Genomic DNA, 21,922 nt, shown 5'->3' on the forward strand with positions numbered 1-21,922 from the left:
CGACCCAGACTTGCTTGGATCCTTTGGCCTTATCAAGTTTGTTAACATTTGCAGCGGATTTAGCATCAGAGTTTATGTTAACATTTTTCTTATCAGAATTTACACTATCAGACTTTGTATCAGAATTTACACTAGAAGGAACAATGGAAACTTTCTTCAAAGAAGGTTTTATTTGATAATAATCATAGTACAAACTATGATATTCCTTACAAGTATAAATGGAATGCCATAAACTACCACAATGAAAACAAGGATTTTGTGGTTTATATCTAACAGACTGACTCTTAACTCCTAATTTTGAAGGTAAGGAGTTAATGTTCTTATTCTTCCTGCAAAAAGAAGCCAGATGGTTAGAACTTCCACAGTTATGACATGTTTTCCTAGGAGCATCAGGAACAGGTTTATAATCATTGCTTTTATTCACACCTTCCTTTTCATTCCTATTTTTCCTAGGTGATTTTACCTTGTTTGCATTCTTAACATCTTTCAGCTTATGCTTAAGCTGCTTCTTAGTCATTAAGCCTATGTTTACTTCAGCTGTCTTTTCCTGTTTTAGTTTGTCAGAAGTTAATCCCTCTCTAACTTCTGATTTATCATTATCATACTTTTCAGTTACAAACTTAACAGGTTTTAACTTTGGTTTTTGCTAACAACAGGCTTAATTTCTACAGTTCCTTTATCATTCTTATCATCTCCATAACCTAAGCCCTCTTTCCAATTTTCACTACTTAGCAAATTTTGAGTTGTTCTGCCAGAGTTAGTCCAAGTCCTGATAATCTCTCTTTCCTTTTCTAACTCAGTTTTTAGAGATTCATTCATTTTTAGCACTTCATCCCTAACATAAAAAGCATCATCTCTATCCTTCCGAGTTTGATGGAACATAACTAACTCTTTTTGTAAGAAATTATTTCTTTTCTTAAAAGCAAGATTTTCAGAAGTTAATCTTTCACATGTTAAAGTTTGATCTCTATAACTAACAAACATGGTTTTAAGATATCTTCTCAACTCATTAATATCATCAGTATGAAAAGCATAAGTAGTCTGAGGTACCTTTGTTTCAGCAGTTTCAGAACTGCTCTCAGCACTTTCTTTATCAGCATTTGCCATCAATGCATAGTTCTCCTTACTTTCAGAGTCTGGGGTATTTGTCCAGTTTTTCTGCTTTGTGACAAGAGCCTTGCCTTTGTCACCCTTTACCTTCTTGCAATCAGGAGATATGTGGTCTTTCTCACCACAGTTATAGCATTTGACATTGGTATAATCTCCTCTATCAGACTTTCCTCCTCTGCCTTCAGATCTTCTGAAATTCTTCTTATCAGAATTTATGCCTTTCCTGGAAAACTTCTTTCCCTTCCTGAACTTCCTGTATGCAATCTTTGTGATCCCTTTCACCATAAGAGCACACAGCTTCATCATCTCTTCATCAGCATCAGTCTCAGGCAAGATTTCAGAATCTGAGTCATCATCACTTTCAGAACTTGATGACTCAGTATCAGACTTTGTTGAAAGAGCTTTACCCTTGTCTTTCCTTGAGATAGCTGCCTTGGGGATTCTTCTTCAGCCTTAAGAGCAACTGTTATTGACTTTCCTTCTTTTCTCTTGCTTCTTTGTTCCATCTCAAGTTCATGAGTCTTGAGCATTCCATAAATTTCATCAAGAGTTATTTCATCATGATTGTAATTATCTCTTATTGTTGTTGCCTTCAAATCCCAACATTCAGGAAGAGCTAACAGGAATTTAAGGTTTGAATCTTCAAGATCATACTCCTTATTAACCAGTGACAGATCATTCAAGAGTTTGACAAATCTATCATATAAATCAGTCAATGATTCATTAGCCTTTGAATCAAAGTGTTCATACTCTTGAGTGAGTATTGTCTTCCTGTTCTTTTTAATCGTATCAGTTCCTTGACACCTTGTTTCTAGAGCATCCCATATATCTTTAGTAGTCTTGCAGTTAATTACCCTGTTTGAAATTACATTATCAATGGCACTATGCAGTAAGTGTTGTACCTTAGCATCCTTAGCAGTTGATGCAATATCTTCAGCAGTATAATCACTCTTTTCCTTTGGTACGGTTTTTGCTGCTTCACCTGCAACTGCAATAGCGAGCTTGGTTGGTTTGTGAGGCCCTTCCTTGATTCTATCAAGATATTCTGGATCTGTAGCTTCCAGAAACATGGTCATCCTCACCTTCCATATGGCATATTCAGATGGTCTCTGTATGGGAACTCTGATGGTTTCATACCGACTTTGAATTTGTGTCTTTGGAGGTTCTTCAGTTTTGGTAGGCTTAGTTGGAGTTTCTGTGTCAGACATGATTGTGTTTGGATCTTTAACTGTATGTGTGTTAACAGATAGGCTCTGATACCACTTGTTAGGTCACATACACTGCAGAGGGGGTGAATACAGTGTATATTACAATCAAATCAAACTTTAATATCTTAAGTAACAGAAAACAAACTTTATTGAAATAATAAACTCTGTTACAATCTGGAACTGTTACCTCTCAGTGATGAACAAATATCACGAGAGCTGTTAGGGTTTCAATGAATAATATTCTCGAATATGATAACACTTATAGTGTAAACCCTATGTCTGTGTTTATATACTACACAGTTACAAGATAATCGCTAATTGATATGGAATATAATTCTGCTTCCTAAAATATATCAATCAGATATCTTTTCTTCCAAGTATTCCATTCTTCACAGAACTCCTTCTTCATGCATATCTCTTCTTATGTTTATCTCGATCTTCTTTCCTTTAATTAGCTACTATCCTTATCTAATCGTCCTTCAGCACTTAAGTTCTGATATCCATCTTCTGATGATTATCTCCTGATAATATAAGTACTGATATCCTTAAGTCCTGACTTCCAGTATAAGTACTGATTCCCAGTTAAGTACCGATTTATCCTGTAAAGTAAGATCTGAAAACTAAACATAAATCATATTAGCCATGACATTATCAAATATATCTAACAGTTTAATCCATCAGAGTTTGCAGTATCAGGATTTACAGAATCAGAATTTAAAACTTCATTTTCGAATCTCAGCTGATCATGATCATTAAAATCTTCAAGTCTAGTAATCTTCTTATCATCAAAAGAGACATTGATAGATTCCATGACAACCCTTGTTCTTAAATCGTAGACTCTGAAGGCTTTTATGGAAAGTGGATATCCAACAAAAATTCCTTCATCAGCTTTTAGATCAAATTTGGATAACTGTTCGGGATGAGTCTTAAGAACAAAACACTTGCATCCAAATACATGAAAATACTTCAGATTTGGATTCTTTTTCTTCACCATCTCATATGGTATTTTTCCATGTTTGTTGATAAGTGTTGCATTCTGAGTAAAACAAGCATTCTGCACAGCTTCATCCCAAAAGTAGGTTGGCAACTTTGCTTCATCAAGCATAGTTCGTGCAGCTTCAATAAGAGTTCTATTCTTTCTTTCAACAACTCCATTTTGCTGTGGAGTTACAGGAGCAGAAAATTCCTGCTTTATTCCATGGTCTTTACAGAACTCTTCCATGATCAAATTCTTGAACTCAGTGCCATTATCACTTCTTATGATTTTCACAGAGTCTTTAACCAATTTATCCAGTTGCTTGACATGATCAATCAAGACAGATGCAGTTTCACTTTTTGTGTGCAAGAAATACACCCATGTGTATCTGGTGAACTCATCCACTATGACCATAGCATATTTCTTCTTTGCAATAGACATGACATTCACTGGACCAAATAGATCAACATGCAGTAGGTGATAAGGCTCAAGAATTGATGATTCAGTCTTGCTCTTGAATGAAGATTTTCTTTGTTTTGCCTTCTGTCAAGAATCACAAAGGCCATCAGGAGGAAATACTGATTTTGGCAGTCCTCTCACAAGATCTTTCTTGACTAGTTCATTTATATTGTTGAAATTTAAATGAGAGAGTTTCTTGTGCCAATCCCAGCTTTCTTCATTGATGCTCTACTTAACAGACAGATTGCAGAACCATCAGTACTTGTTGAAAGCTTGGCTTCATAAATGTTACCATGCATGTATCCTTTCATAACAACTTTGCCTGTATATTTGCTTACAACTTCACAATGTTCTTCAAAGAAATCCACATGATAACCTCTGTCACATATTTGACTAACACTCAGCAGATTGTGTTTAAGTCCTGAGACCAGAGCTGCTTTTTCAATGATGACATTCCCAAGATTGATATTGCCATATCCCAGAGTTTTTCCAATGTTGCCATCTCCATAAGAAACACCTGGGCCAGCTTTCCCCACAAAGTCTGATAGCAGGGCTTTATTTCCAGTCATATGTCCTGAACATCCACTGTCCAGAACTAGGATATTCTTCATGTTGCCCTGAAATCACAAAGACCACTAATGAGTAGTTTTAAGGACCCAGACTTGCTTGGATCCTTTGGCCTTATTAAGTTTGTTAACATTTGCAGCGGATTTAGCATCAGAGTTTATGTTAACAGTTTTCTTATCAGAATTTACAATATCAGACTTTGCATCAGAACTTACACTAGAAGGAATAATGCTAACTTTCTTTACAAAAGGTTTTATTTGATAATAATCATTGTACAAACTATGATATTCCTTACAAGTATAAATGGAATGTCATAAACTACCACAATAAAAATAAGTATTTTGTGGCTTATATCTAACAGACTGACTCTTAACTCCCGATTTTGAAGGTATGGAGTTTATATTCTTATTCTTCCTGCAAAAAGAAGCCACATGGTTAGAATTTCCACAGTCATGACATGGTTTTCTAGGAGCATTAGGAGCAGGCTTATAATTGTTACTTTTTTTCACACTTTCCTTTCCATTACTATTTTTCCTAGGTGGTTTTACCTTGTTTACATTCTTAACATCTTTCAGCTTATGCTTAAGCTGCTTCTTGGTCATTAAGCCTATGTTAAGTTCAGTTGGCTTATCCTGTTTAGGTTTTTCAGAAGTTACTTTCTCCTTAACTTCTGATTTCTCAATATCAGACTTTGCAGTTACAAACTTAACAGGATTTACCTTTGGTTTTTGTTTAACAACTATAGGCTCAGTTTCTACAGTTCCCTTACTGTTCTTATCATCTCCATAACCTAAGCCCTCTTTCCAGTTTCCATAACTAAGAATATCCTGAGTTGCTTTACCAGAGTTAGTCCAAGTCCTGATAATCTCTCTTTCCTTTTCTAACTCAGTTTTTAGAGATTCATTCATTTTTAGCACTTCATCCCTAACATAAGAGGCATCATCTCTATCTTTCCGAGTTTGATGGAATATGACTAACTTTTTTTCTAAATAATCATTTCCCTTTTTATAAACAAGATTTTCAGAAGTTAATCTTTCACTTGTTAAAGTTTGATCTTTATAACTAATGAACATGGTTTTAAGATATCTTCTCAACTCAGTAATATCATCAGTATGAAAGGCATAAGTAGTTTGAGGTATCTTTAAGTCAGCAGTATCAAAACTGCTATTAGCATTTGCCATCAAGGCATAGTTTTCCTCATTCTCAGAATCTGAAGCATCTGACCAGCTTTTCTTCTTTGTGACAAGAGCCTTGTCTTTGTCATTTTTCCCTTTTCTGCAATCAGGAGATATGCCTTTCTCACCACATTTGTAGCATTTAACATTTGAGTAATCTCCTCTGTCAGACTTTCCTTCTTTGCCTTCAGATTTTCGGAAACCTCTCTTATCAGAACTTGCACCTTTCCTGGAAAACTTCTTTCCTCTCCTGAATTTCCAGTATGCAATCTTTTTGATTCCTTTCACCATAAGAGCATACAGCTTCATCATCTCTTCATCCGGGTCCATCTCAGGTATACTTTTAGTTTCTGAGTCATCATCACTTTCAGAACTTGATGACTCAGTATCAGACTTTGTGAAGAGAGCCTTTCCCTTGCCTTTTTTTGAGGCAACAACTTTGGGACTTTCATCCTCAGCCACAAAAGCAACTGTCCTTGACTTTCTTCCATTCCTCTTGCTTCTCTGTTCCATCTCAAGTTCATGAGTCTGAGCATCCCATAAATTTCATCAAGAGTTGTTTCATCAAGATTATAGTTGTCTCTTATTATTGTGGCCTTCAAATCCCATCTTTCAGGAAGAGCTAACAGGAATTTAAGATTTGAATCTTCAATATCATACTCTTTGTCAACTAGTGACAAATCTTTTAAGAGTTTGACAAATCTGTCATATAAATCAGTTAATGACTCATCAGGCTTTGAGTCAAAGTGCTCATACTCTTGAGTGAGTATAGTCTTTATGTTCTTCTTGATTGAATCAGTTCCCTGACACCTTGTTTCCAAAGTATCCCATATCTCTTTTACAGTCTTGTATTGAATTACCCTGTTTGACATGATATTATCAATGGCACTATGCAGCAAGTGTCTTACCTTTGCATCATTCGTAATCGATGAGATATCTTCAGCAGTGTAATCACTTTTCTCCTTTGGTACAGACTTTGCTGGCTAACCTGCAACTTTCATAGAGAGTTTGGTTGGCATATGTGGTCCTTCATTAATCCTGTCGAGATATTCTGGATCTGTAGCTTCCAGAATCATAGCCATCTTCACTTTCCATATGGAATACTCAGAAGGTTTCAACATGGCAACTCTTATAGTCTCATATCGACTATGGGTTATGGTTTTTGGTAGTTCTTCAGTTTTGGTGGGCTTGGTTGGAGTTTCTTCTTCAGACATGATTATTTTTTGATCTTAACTGTTTGTGTGTTAACAAATAGCTCTGATACCACTTGTTAGGTCACACACACTGTAGAAGGGGGTTGAATACAGTGTTTACTACAATCAAATCGAATATAAGAACTCAAGTAACATAAAACAGATTTTATTCAACACAATAAACTCTGTTACAATATGAAATTGTCCTCTCTCAGTGATGAACAAATTATCACGAGAGCTGTTAGGGTTACAATGAATAATAACTTCAATAATGATAACACTTATACTGTAAACTCTATGCATGTGTTTATATACTACACAGTTATAAGATAAATTCTAATTGATATGGAATATAATTCTGCTTCCTAAAATATATCAACTAGTTATCTTTTCTTCCAAGTATTCTATTCTTCATAGAATTCCTTCTTCGTGCATATTTCTTTCTGTCTTAGTCTCGATCTTCTTTCCTTTCAATCAGCCGTCTGCCTTATCTGAAAGTCATCTTAAGTCATGATATTATCTCCTGATAAATATCTTCTGATAACTTAAGTTCTGATTACTTAAGTTCTGATATCTTAAGTTATGTCTTCAGTATAAGTGTTGATTTCCAGTTAAGTACTGATTTGTCCTGTTAGGTAAGATCTGAAAACTAAACACAAATCATATTACACATGACATTATCAAATATATCTAACAGGTTTCTTTGCCTTGAAGATTCCACCTTGGCTGCCCCCAACATGTGCACTTGCATCTCTATTTGGTGCCACAATGCAGTTGGATGTATCAAGTCTTGCACCTCATTTGTCACGGATGAATGTTGATCTTGATGACCTGAAGGGTTTGCTTCTTCCTCAACAGTAGCATCTGCCTCCGCTGCAGTTTTTTTTTGTGTACTTCTTCCTAATCTTCATAACTTTCTCATATCCAATAGCTATGTCAGAAATTTGTATGATGGAAACAATCTTATTAGTTAAAGACATAAAAGTTGCAGATGAAGTCATGACCAATTTAGTACATCATTATCTAACCTTTTCCTGACATGTCTTATGTTATGTCCATACTCAGTGTAATATGTACATTTAACATTGGTATTTTGTATTTTCAATCTTGTTGGGTCAGAACCCAGAATATTAGAAGCCTTATTCCTCTTCTTTTTGGGTCTACCTGTTTGAGGCCAAACCTCTGGTGGAAGAGGCTTAGGGTATGCAGTCTCCTTCCATTCCTCCCCATTCATAACAAATATGGTGGAATCAGGAATAACCTGTAACATCTCATTACCATATTCCCAGACTTTACCATATTGATCAACATGTTTGCCATTGATGCTCTGCAGTGCTTTCTTTTTTCCTCTAGCAATTGCATATTTTGAGACATGATAATTCCAATCATTGACAACCTCCTGCATAAATGACCCTTATTTGATAAGTGTCAGTCCTTTGCATCTTGTTGGCATAAATCTTCCATAGACAGTTACCTTCATAGATGAACTTCACTCTGCTTCCGTAGTTTCTACATTGTTTTATTGGTCTCCTCTCTACTATAGCCTATTTTTTCACTGATTTTCTAAATATTCTTGAAGTTGGAAATAGAATTCCAAGCACAAACTTTGGTTCTTTCATATCTGTCAGGAAGTTAAAGACTGGATAAGAAATCTCTTCATCGTCACTGCTGTTACAAGCCATCATTTTTTCATCACTTTCTGCATACTGGCTAGAGACATCAGATGCATACCCTTCTTCTTCTGCAGATGAGATATCCGGTTTTTCCTTGCTTGTATCTTCATTATTGTTCTTCTTTGTAGATTTGTCTTCTTTTTTTCCCGTGTCTTTATCCTTCTCATCCACTATATCTTTGACCTTGCTTTTGCTTTGCTCTTAGTCTGTCTTTCAGCCTTGTAGTAGCATACTTCCTCATCAGTGCTATCAAGGTTGGATGAATCTGAGTGAAGACTGCAGTCACTTAACTCATCTTGAACCTTTTATGGAATGTAGTCCTCATCATTATCCACATCACTTTCTACACTACACTCACCCTCACCTCTTGCATTTTGGTATCAACATCACCTTTTACATTTTGGTTATCACCGTCACTTAAATCTCTAACCATGTCTTCTAGGCAGATCATTTGGCATGTGTGGTCAGGTTCACTAGTAAGATCAACAAACTCAAGGTCCACTTCTTGTGAAGGTGCAAACTCTTGGGTAGGTTGTCCATCAACTACTACAACTAAGGGATTAAGAGTCACTGCATACACATATATTAGTCTGTCTGTAGGAAGCATCATTGTCATGTCCATGACATCTGAATCAGTTTCTAATGGCCACAAAGACCTCTCCATTTCAGTCTTAGGTAGCTTGAAGTAATACAGATGACCTCCTAGGTTACCACATTCTTTCAACATACTGTTTAACTCAGTCATACTCACGGTGTCCACATCACACAAATCAATATAATCAACTACTTCACCAACATACCGCTTAGGCCTAAGTGCAAATTTACCACCATGGTGTAGTTTGATACTAAAAAGTTCAAGATATTCTGCATACAAATTACAAAGACTTAAGAAACATAATAAGGTGATAAACCTAGACCAAATTACAGAAATCCAAAAAATAAACCTAGACAAAATTACAGAAACTCTAAAAATGAAAATTGAATTTACTATACACATAAAACATAGTGTAGACATAATATAATACAAGGGACCACCAAACATTAGTTTAAAGCTACGATCATTAAAGCACGCAGGGACCACAATACATAAACAATTGAACTCGTAACAAAGTATTTAACTGACAAATATTAGCTTTATAATAACATACTATATTGATCACTTTCAAAATTCCTCAGTATCTGTCTCAAAAAATATCAAATGGATCATTATAAAACCATAAACATAAGTACAAACCCTAACTCAAATTAGGGATAATTACCTCAATAATTTGGTCCTTCATCAGGAAGATATATATCTGCGTTTCTGTGATCTCTCACTTATCACACCATTGCAGCGACGCCTTACCAATTTTGGCGGGAGGAAATGGAACGTCTTTTTTTAATCAAGCGGGATATAAATGAAATTGGGGCAAAGTGCAGACCACAAAGATGTGTTTTAACCCCGTTACAGAGCTCAACCCAGGAAATAACTGAAATACCCATGTTCAAACTAACGGAGTTAGACATAATTGACGGAAAGGGGCAACGTGTAAGTATTTTAGTTTTTGAGTATTTCAAGTGGTGTTTTTTGAATGTCAGTATCCCAAGTGGTCAGACAGCCTAAGTGTAAGTACACAAAGTGCACTTTACTCTGTTAATAAAAGTATTAATGATTAAATTTTGGTATGTAGCAATGAGTTAAATATAAATATAAGTATTAAAGACGTAATAATGAATGCATATTAATGTTTATAATGAATATTTTATGAATATTAATTACGGTATATATAATTAAATTTGCCCATTGAACTAATATGTTGTTGTATTATCTATAATGTTATATTAAAGATAAAATATTAAAAATTTGGTTGTTGGTCCCTAATCACCTTTATATTTTCGTAACTCCAAATCTATAATTACATTTAACACAAAACACTTTTCTTAATAGACTAATATCGTAATATAATTATATAAATACATCTATCTATACTACATATCTATTTATCTATCTATCTATCTATACTATTGTTTTAAAAATGAAATATTAAAAATTTGGTTGTTGGTCCTTGTTCACCTTTATTTTGGCAACTTTATATTTAACATAAAACATTTTTCTTAATAGACTAATACTCGCAATCTAATTATATAAATATAAATAGAATTAAATATGTATAATGGTTTATAGCCAGAACAAAATAATATATACTATTGACTCAGGCAAAAAAAATTAAGCTATTGAGCCAGTGTAAAACAAAATTATTAGATATGTATAATGGTCTCTTGCTAGAAAAAAGAATATACTAATCACCCGGGCCAAAATAATTATATTATTGAACGGATTTAAAACAAGATTAAAATTAGAATTATTGGTTGGTAGATATGACAGCCTGGGATAAAATAAAATGGTATACATTATTCATACTGGTTTAAACAACATTATACTACTGACCCAGGTTAAAATTAAAAATAAAAAAACTAAATATTATTAGTTAATTTGTTGTGTCGGTCTAAAACACAATAATAAATATTACTGGTGCGGTTTAAAATAATATATAGTACCCATCGGGCTAAAACTAAATACAACAGATTCGTACTCTTCTGGGCTAAAACTAAATACAACTATTCATTGGCTAATATAATGACATCGAGTTAAAACAAATAATATATATTACCCATCTAGGCTAAAAATAATAATATTCAACCCGAACTAAAATATAATTAAAACAAACTAAATATAATTACTTGAATTTGGTTGATATAAAGGTCTTATATAATGAAAAGTTTTCTTCTATGTCTACAATATACATATTATTTTATAAAAGCGTAACTAGAGACAATATTATTTTCTTAAAGAAACCGGACATTATTCTTTTATTTGTATGATAGGGTCGGATAAACACAAAATAATATATACTGTCATCCGAGGTAAAATAAATTTATATAATTAATCCAAGATAAAACTTGAAACCAAAAAATAATTAGATCAATTATATATATATATATACATACTTTTATTTGGGCTAAAAAAATTATTAATATATCTGAGCTTAAATAAATTATATTAAAATTTAAATATAATTACTTGGATTGTATCGATATAATATGTTTAGAGTTAGACTTAAACAAAATAATGTGTACAATTGAAGGCTAAAATCGAATTAAAGATGATTCCCACCATTGAATATGTTAAAATAATAAAGTAAAATAATTATTAAAATATAACAAATTTAAATAAAAAAATATTAAAACTAAAAAAATATAATTACATGTATTTAAAACAACCGTGTATTGCACAGGTTTTAAGCTAGTACCCCCTTTATCCCATTTATTTCTATACACTTTCCATTTTGGGATGTCACATTCAATTATAAACATTTCAAAACTTACCTCAAACATTAAAACTTTTATATATTATATATATATACACACACACTTTTATTAGAGCTAAAAAATTTATTAATATATCTGAGCTTAAATAAATTATATTAAAATTTGAATATAATTACTTGGATTGTGTCGATACAATATGTTTAGAGTTTAGACTTAAACAAAATAATGTGTACAATTGAAGGCAAAAATCGAATTAAAGATGATTCTCACTATTAAATATGTTAAAATACTAAAATAAAATAATTATTAAAATATAACAAATTTAAATAATAAAATATTAAAACTAAAAAAATATAATTACATATATTTAAAACAACCGTGCATTGCACGGGTTTTATGCTAGTAATCCCTTTGTCTCATTCATTTCTATACAATTTCCGTTTTGGGATGTCTCATTCAATTATAAACATTTCAAAACTTACCTCAAATAATAAAAGTTTTATAATATAAAAATTAACTACATCATTTACATCCACTACATTAACTTTGTACATTAAATAATTGGTCCCACCATTTTACCCATTTTTCTTACTTTTTATCACAATATTACACCTTTTTTTAACTTTCGAGTCCAAATAATATATATATATAGGGTGCCCTTCCACAGCGACGGGTGGTTGTAGTAACCACCTGCCACAATGAAATAATGCGTACTATATGCCGCATTGTTCCATTGCTAGAGTATGGCAGCCTTGACTCATTGCGAACTCTACTATGCTTCATTGTAGATGCCGCAGTGCTTCATTGCTGAAAATAATTTAATTTTATTTTAAAATAATTGTCAAATAATAAATAATAATTTTAGAAATATTTTTAATTGATATTTAAATTCCTAATTTATTTATTGTTTGTTTGTTATGTTTTTATTTTGTATTTATACATTTTTATTAATAAATTCTTTATTTTAACAAATTATTACTTAAAATTTGTGAAATTACAAAACTACCCACTGCAGCAATGTCTCAATGTGGCAGACGGGACCCCGGTTTAACCCGTTTAGATTAGAAACACTTCTATTCTTCCCCAAATCAAAATTGTAAACCCTAGAATCGATTCTCTAGAAATTTGTACGCGATTTTAGTCCATTTCAGGTGATTAATCAACCGGGTAATATCCGTTATGCACACATCTACACACACTTATATCGATACACACACAGTTACACACACACATAATTACATCTTCCGCAATGAAACAATGCGAACCACACGATATACACACATTGATTACATTGTGATTTTGTTCGTTTTTTGTTTGATTTTGTTTGAAAATTCCAATTTCTGTGAAATTTGTTCGAAATTGTGATGATTGCGTTGATTATAATATGATTAGGGTTTAAATTAGGGGTAGATTATGTGATGATTTAATTCCAATTAATTAATTAAAACAATAATTCGAAATTAGGGTTTAATTCGAATTACATTGTGATTTTGTTCCTTTCCTGTTTGAGTTTGTTCGGAAATTCGAATTTCTGTGAAATTTGTTCGAAATTGTGATGATTGCGTTGATTATAATATGATTAGGGTTTAAATTATGGGTAGATTATGTGATGATTTAATTCCAATTAATTAATTAAAACAATAATTCAAAATTAGGGTTTAATTTAAATTAATTTGGTTTAATTGAATTAATTGGAAAATAGGGTTTAATTCAATATTATGATGATTTGATCGAAATTATGATGATTTTGTTGATTATAATGTGATCGGGGTTTGAATTTTTTATTGTGCAGTTTGCAGTTACTATGGAGAATGAGTGCGGACCTATTGTTAGATCACTCCTGACGATGCAGGATGATCATATTAGTACTGCCATATGGGCGGGAGGTGTGCGGGATAGGCTGGATGTACGGCAATACACAACTAATCATCACCAGTGGATACTTTCTGATCCCCAGCGTGAGTTGCTGAGGCTATGGGGTTTCTCGGCTTTCACGAACAATCGTTCAGTTCCTCTGAACGATATTCGTTTGATAATGGCCTTTGTGGAAAGGTACTAATTTGTAATCAGTTTTCTCATTTATTTGAATCGTCATTGGCAATGTTTGTGATATTTGTCTATAAATGCAATTGCAGATGGAGGCCAGAGACTAACACCTTTCACTTTCCATTTGGTGAGTTGACCATCACCCTCGACGATTTATACATGATTATGGGTCTCCCTGTTAAGGGTCGTCCAGTTACTCATAAGGAGCTTGACGCTCCGAAGGCGTATTGGATGAGGGAATGGCAAGATGCAAGATTGGATGAGGTGGGGCGTAGAGATATGTACAAGGGAATGGCATGATGCATATCGTTGAGAGATGCTGTTTGGGAGCCTGGATTGGGTATTTGGACATTCCGATATCGCATAGCTTGGGAGCTTTCAAAAGGGCTCGCTAGACGAATAACTGACTATGGGATCCAGCAGAGGAATAGGAGACTATAGTTTATGTTGGATTGTATATATTTTGGATTTGTTTCGGTGTTTTCTTTGTTATTGATTATGATTGCGTTTAATTTAGATCATGATTGTGGTTGCTTTGATTGGTTGTTGGTTGGTTGATTTAGATTTAGTTGAAACAGGTTGGTAAGTTATAAAAATAAACGGAACCATGTCGTTTTTTTCTTAAACTATGTAAATCACCCGCAATGTCGATGTTAGCGGTATAAAGGTCTGTGACCAGTTTTCTGCAGAAAACTGGTCAAAGACCCCAACATTGAGTCATTGCTGTAGTCACAGACACCAACATTGAGTCATTGCGGGAGACATCATATTTCACACATTTTACAGTTTAGTCACCCAACTGTTTACACTTACAGTTTGAAACCCTACGCAATGAGTGATTGTTAGAAGTCTGTTATTTTTCTACAAAATTAATATTTAATAATTGATTTCATTAAATGTCTCTATTATCTATCATTTTTATTTAAAATTAATATTTAATTATTGAATTAATTAAATATCTATATTATCACTATTTGAAATTGTTGAAAATAAATTGTAAATTGTAAAATGAGGAAGAAGAAAGGAAGTATCAAACAAATTGTTGAACACATCTCCAGCAATGTTTCATTGCTGGAGTGACCCATTAAAGATTACCATCAACCAGCTTTTGGAGCCATTAAGGAAGAGTTCCTTCCGCAATCACGCACTGCGCCACTCCCCTTGCAGCAATGAGTCACTGCGGGAGATGCAATTATCAATTGCGGGAGGATGCTGATTTAAATGTAACGGTTCTTCCCCGCTTTATTTTTTCAAATTCATTTTTTTGTTAAAAACGAATTTTTAAATATTTTTTCGAACTTATATTTTGATATTTTTTAATTAATTTTTTAAACTAAAATATTTAAGTTAAATATTGAATTTAAAAATTTTGAGTGAAAAAGTTATTTTTAATTATTTTTTCAAAATAGTATTTTTGAATTTTTATTATTGCGAAATATTGTGAGTTTTATATTTTTAAAAATTATCATATGAGTTATTTTAGTTAAAAAAAATAATATTATCAATTTTAATAATAAAATTAATATTATTAATTTTATGTTTTTTTGTGAATTCAACCTTATTTTTTTGTGCAAATATTAAATCATATTCTTATTTTTCGAGTTAATATTTTTAATTCAATTATATTTTCGAATATCAATATTATTCAGGTAAAATTATAAATTCAAAGTAATAGTAGTAATACTCATATGGTTTTTTTTGAAATCAATATCAATTTTTGTGTCAATATTAAAAAAAATCGACTGGTCAAACGTTGAGGAGTTTGACTGATCTACCGCTTGGATCATTGCTGCAGAAAGGGTTGGCGCTTTGAAGCATTGCTGCAGTGGTTCCTGCCACATTGTGTAATTGCGGCAGATTAGTCAACAGTCTTCCCCCTTAACTTCCACAACATTTTTTTTGTGCCTAAAATTATTTTTTATTTTTTAAAATTCTGATTTTCAGCCTATAAATAGTGCTCTTGTAATCTCATTTTTTTTCATTCTACATTTTCTCTTCTCTAAACATTCTCTTCTCTATTTTTTGAAAAATGGTTTTTTACTTTGATTTTGACGATAACAAAGTAATTATCGATGGTGTTGCTTACGACAGGCCCGAGGGAGAAGAAGACATGGAAATAGCTATCCGCCGTATTTAAATGGCGCTTGAGCGCAAGAAAAAAAAAGGAAAATGAGGCGAAGGCGAAGGCGGAAAAGTCGAACAAAAAGAAGGACGGCGATAAGGGTGATAAAGACGGTTCCTCCAACACCGTTAGAGGTTGATCATTCTCGTCGGAATAAAATATTTAAGTTATTATGTATTTCGTTTTAAAAAATGTACTTCAATTATATTTGAATGAAATGAAATATTTAATGTTTTATTTTTCTTGTACTTGTCCAATTTAATTTATCAATTTTTAATTTATAGTAAACAAATATAATGCTAAAAATTGAAAATGTGAAAAACTAAAAAAATGAAATTTTATCGAATTTTCGTTACCTATAAAAAAATATAAAACAACTTAGCCCCCGAAATGTTAAACATTTTTTCGTAACAAATTATATAAAAATACACTCTGCCACCTGAAGCATTGTTTCATTGCGGCAATCGCAATGAAACAATGCGGCAGGTGGCTCTTCAACCACCCGCCGCAGTATTTTATATATGTTGGGGTTGTACTGAACACCTCCCGCATTGACGCATTGCGGGGGGATTTTTTCTATCATTTTATCCTCATTTGTTTTTTTAATGAAAAAATTATTTATAAAAAAATATTTAATTCATCATAACTTCAATAAACAGTACAAATGTGTTATTATATATAATTTTGACATATTTAAAATTTAAATTAAAATAGTTTGATTAGAATTCACTCAAAAAAGGTTTAGAAAAACAAGTATGACGGAAGACGACACCTTTCGATCAATAAACAGCTTTAACAATACTACATTCATAGAATAAATGGTTTCTAACTCCGTTATTATCGAAGCAAAAATTAATTCATAAAATTCCTACAACCTTTAAGTATTGCGTCAGTTGTCACCTGCAATGTCCCAATGCGGGCCAGCAATGTCCCAATGCGGGTGGTGTTCCGCAATGAACCAATTCTTGTTTCCGCGATGAACCAATGCGGGGAACCCGGTTGTTACTACAACCACCTGGGGTTGCGGACCAAAACCCACACACGCACACACATATATATATATATATATATATATATATATATATATATATATATATGGGAGCTGTTGCACAGTCATCGTTGGATGGGATACAGCTGCCGCAATGCTTAATTGCGGTAGTACTCACCTGCCGCAATAAAATATTGCGAAAGTCTGCAATAAAATATTGCGGATGGTGTATCTCAACCAAGTTGGTTGGGAATAATATATATATATATATATACGAGGGACGAAGGGAGTATATATAATAGATGTGACACTAATATTTCGTATACGAGGAGTAAGAACTAAGAGCTGGCCCAATAAGTAAAACCCAAGCAAACATTGGCCAAATAGAAAGGAACAAATAAGCAAAATACCGTGATGCATGTTGTACTAAAAGCCCAACTTTCTTGTCTGAATTTAGCCCGAATTTATTTTTGAAACATGAATTTAGCCCAATTGTAATCTGGGGAAGGAAACTATATATAAAAATTAATAATGTTATATAATGACAAAAATTTTATCTGTTACGTGAAGATAATCGTTTTATTTAAATTCATCGTAGGATTTTCTGAATATGTGAACAACGGAGCATCTTTCTATCTTTTTGTCTGATTTGTAATTTGTACTTCTCTAATGGTAATAAATTACAAAAGATAAGTACTCAGCATGATGAACTTTTGTCTTCTCATATAAGTTTTACAATTGGTATCAAATAAGAGAAATACATTATAAATATAGAGTAAAATTCTACAAAATTCACTGTTTCATTGAAGTTCTTGTCCTGAGAGTAAGATGGTCGTGGTACCAAATTTGTTTCATTTTGAATTTTTAAGGTAAGTCCGGTTTTAAAACTTACAAAAGAAATTTATAATTAAAAAGCTCTGACTAAAGTTGAAAAGAAAGGATGTATAGGAATGCATACACAAAATCTTGTTTATGTCTTTCTCTGGTATTTTACAGTTTCGTGACTTAATCCGTTGTAATTTATGTAAACCTTGTGCTTGAAGGAGCTTAATTACATTAATACATTTTCCTCTCGCCTTTTGCAGTTTCATGACTTCATCCGTTTCAATTCATCTTGTGCTTGAAGGAGTTTAATTACGCTAGTACATTTCTTTGTACACGTACATGGGAACCTTTAGTATTATATGAAATTGAAAAAAAATAAGATATATCTGCAGTCACCGCTGAGAGGCGTAAAACAAGCTTGGGGTACCTATATTGCACCCAAAGCATATGCGCCACCTCAACAAGTTGAAAAGACTTTGGTGACAATTGTATGTTCATTTAAGATACATATAACACTGGCCCCTTTCAAAGGACACAAAATTCAAACACTTTTGACATTACCACTTTTAATTCAAGAAAATTGGCTAAAGTGAAGAAAACGTGTTGTGCAAAGTGTACTCCAGTTCTTTCTTTGTATAAATATAGTTGCTCACATTTCTAATACTTATCCTCAAAGAATAAAACATTCAATCAATCCCCTCTTAATACAGTGACATTCATGCATCACCACAAAGCAACATTTACTTTGTAATCATCATATGAAAAGCCTATTTCCAACTTCTAAGTTGATAAAAATTATGACACTTAATCTGTATTTAGACCACTCAATTTTTTCGTCCATAAGATAACCTTCGACTATCGATCTGAATCTACTCATCTAAGGATAACATGGACATTTGACCCGAATTCGGGTGATGCGGGGGCTCTGTGCACTGGAACGACTTTATAGGCATGCATGCATGTAATTACTCTGAAAATCTGATACACGCACATACATGACCGACATAAGCTGGTTTCCGTTAGCAGTGTCATATTTTGGACCTCACAACATCTGACTCATGTCCTGTTTTAGGTGCCCATCTGTTTGGATACTTGGAATTTAGAGGTATAATTCATTAGTATATCAAGAACCGAAGAATTGAAAGAAACTACACAAAATAATGGCCGTTTAAGACAAAGATGAGGTCACATTCACAAAGAGTTGGTATGTGATAAAGAAAAGTGGTGGAGCCATTCAGAATAGACTTAAAGGGGCCAAATAATGCTCACAAACTTGACAAATCTCCAGCGGAGTTTACTGTTCATTGCATCTTTGGCCACACACATGCGACAACTCCCCCAAGTGGAGGGGACATTACTCAATCATGAAATGGACAGCTCACTCTCGACTAGGCCACGTCCAATACCCTACTGTTGACACGTCACCCATGGCATCGAGACGTGCCATTGATGATGACATGGACAGGAAGCACGCCACGTGGAATATTTTTTAAGAGAAATCCATATGAATACAAGTTAGGAAGCTTTCAAATTTCAAAGATAGATAGATATCTGGCTTCTCTTGACATAAAGGAGAAAAAAAAAGAAGAGAATCATTTTTTTAAAAGTTGGTCCTATATTTGTCAAGAATGTGAAGTTTCTTGCTTCTTATAATTGGTAACATAATAATCCATAACTTGCTCCAGCTCCCCACCCTTGTTTCAATCTCAATACTAGTAAAGGATCACAAATATAGGATCACAGTAGTTCAGTTCAATTGGTGCATTGATTTAACTTTCTTTATTTTTTTACAAATATGATATAAACTTACAGATATGACATGAATGATCAAACATAAGTACATAACAATTGGTTCCACACCGAGCAACAGAAACAAAGAGTCTCATAACAGACTATCACAAGTAATACAGTTGAAACTATGTTGATGATAAGTAGTAATGCATAAAAATGACCATTCTAACATAGTTTCCGGGAAAATGATGTTTACGCAAAACCAGATGTGGTGCTACGGTCAATTTCTGATAAGTGCTCAGGGTGATTTATCAACTGAAGTAATTATATCACTGAAGCCAGCATGATCCAAAAGGGGGCGGAATTGTACTTATAAAGAGGGGACCAATTTTCAGTAACCAAAGGGGTAAAATAAATTCAACCATGACTTGCATCCCAGCAAATACACCTCTTCTTTCTGATTCTAGAAGATTATTGTCTGAACCTGAGGTGTGTAGTGAGCAGTGAAATTTGTATTTATCGACTATTTTAAAAAAATTAAAAGAAGGTACGTGGTTAATACCCTGTGTACGTAATAGTTATTAGTCCTCTAATCAGTCATTAATTTGAAAGAAGCTAAACACAAATGTTGAACTTGTATGCGGGACAAGAAACTATTAAGTTCTCCTATCCCCACCACAACTGTTAAATGTAGAAACTTAGAATACGACTTCACTTCATAATTAGAAATAGAAGGAAAGACAAGAAACAAGATTAGAAATGCTAACAAGTGACAGGAGTAAAAGTGGCACACGAAATCAAACACCACCGCTGATCAAGAGAAATCATCCATGAATTTAAGACATGCATGCCAGGTATTTTCTTTTTCTTTTTTCTTTTTTTTAAAACATCAACAGGTGTCCAAACTTTGTACATCATTGGACTAGTCTCATACGCATCTGACTATATATATTTACTTTGAAACGTATCTGGCAACTTTCTAATAAACATCCTTCTACAAGATAACCAAGTCCTCTATATCTTCTACAACTGCAGAACAAGTTGAAAATTATAAGGGCATACTAGAAAGGGATGGAAGAGGAAGATTTTTCTTCGTCCTTTTCAATTCAGAGGAAGAAGAATAACAAAAACACCAAGAGATTTACCGATGAGCAGATAAGATCATTGGAGTCCATTTTCAAGCTGGATACAAAGCTCGAACCCAAAAAGAAGATTCAGCTGGCGAGAGAACTTGAGCTGCAACCTCGCCAAGTTGCAATATGGTTTCAGAACAGAAGAGCAAGATGGAAATCAAAGCAACTGGAACAACAATACCGAGCACTCAAAACCAATTATGATAACTTAAGTTCACAATTCGAATTCTTGAAGGAAGAAAAAGAATCCTTGCTTACACAGGTGCCCTTTTTCATAGTGTCACCAATTTTATCTTAATTTTTCCTTTTCCTCCTTTTTATCGTACTAGTTTAATTGAATGTATATTCTAACAGTTACAGAAGCTAAATGAGATGATGAAAGAAATTCATTCTACAAATGAAGCAAGCAAGGGTTTAGAAGAAAGAAGCACAAACCAAGGATTGGATGATGAAAATAACAATAGTGAGATAAAAGCAGACTCCAAAAACTTAACCGATACACTAGACAACTGTTCTATTATGCATTCAGATGCAGATGAGAGAGAAAACACAGGGGGCCTTCTTGATCAATATGAAGGAGCAGAGCTTCTGAGCTTCTGTCAACAACTAGATAGCTCCTTGCCACCAACCGAAAGATGGTGCAACTTTGGCTCTGGTGACATTTCTGATCAGGCATGTGGCAATTCATATTGGTGGGACTTCTGAATTTGTGACAAACTAGAAGATGTAGACTGTACAAAATTGATTCGCGATGTATAATGGACTTGCTGGAGAGCAAGAGAAGAATTAGGATGTTGGTCAAGTACCAACTGGTTTAGTGAAGCCAACAAATGTAAACTAGATACTCAGTATTGTTGTAATTACTTCAGGCTACAAATGCAACATCTGCATAGAAAGACTTGAGTATTTCAGATTTCTTTTTCGGATTAAAGCATTGAGTGTACCACATTGGCTGAAGATCTTGGGGTGTTACAATGTCCACATTAGTTTTAGCATGGGACAAAGACTAGGATAAACATGAGGTAGCTCTTGTAGATTGATGCATGTATAATACATATAAAAAGTACTCTAGATCTATCTTCAAGATATATAATTTCATAATGCTAGTCCTTTTCTTATTAGTTTCTATTAAATTTTCTGTGGTTATGTGCAGACAGAACATTTGACTACAATTATGTAGCATGGATTATAGTTGGGGAATAATAATATTTAGATACTACACCATCAGATTTCAGAATTGTAACTTACATATCAACGCTCCTTAGTGGAGTATATCTGTTTTCCCCTGCACTCCTCTTACAGGTTCCAAAACCACTGAGTCCACGACTCTTAATATATCAATAGCTACATAAGAATTACATAACTAGCGCTTTAAATGAACTCAACTTGAATTGTATAACTATTAAG

At 33.4% G+C, this 21,922-nt stretch overlaps 1 protein-coding gene across 1 annotated transcript; it reads left to right on the plus strand.

The window, feature by feature from the left end:
• The first annotated feature begins 20,246 nt into the window (after positions 1 to 20,246).
• On the plus strand, positions 20,247 to 21,636 carry LOC141692871 (homeobox-leucine zipper protein ATHB-12-like). The gene is made up of 2 exons (XM_074497818.1): positions 20,247 to 20,777; positions 20,870 to 21,636. The coding sequence occupies exons 1-2, from the start codon at positions 20,454 to 20,456 to the stop codon at positions 21,218 to 21,220; spliced, it is 675 nt and encodes a 224-aa protein (XP_074353919.1). The 5' UTR covers positions 20,247 to 20,453; the 3' UTR covers positions 21,221 to 21,636.
• Positions 21,637 to 21,922: the final 286 nt, after the last annotated feature.

The sequence above is a fragment of the Apium graveolens genome, chromosome 10, assembly GCF_009905375.1.
Source record: "Apium graveolens cultivar Ventura chromosome 10, ASM990537v1, whole genome shotgun sequence".
Lineage (NCBI taxonomy): Eukaryota > Viridiplantae > Streptophyta > Magnoliopsida > Apiales > Apiaceae > Apium > Apium graveolens.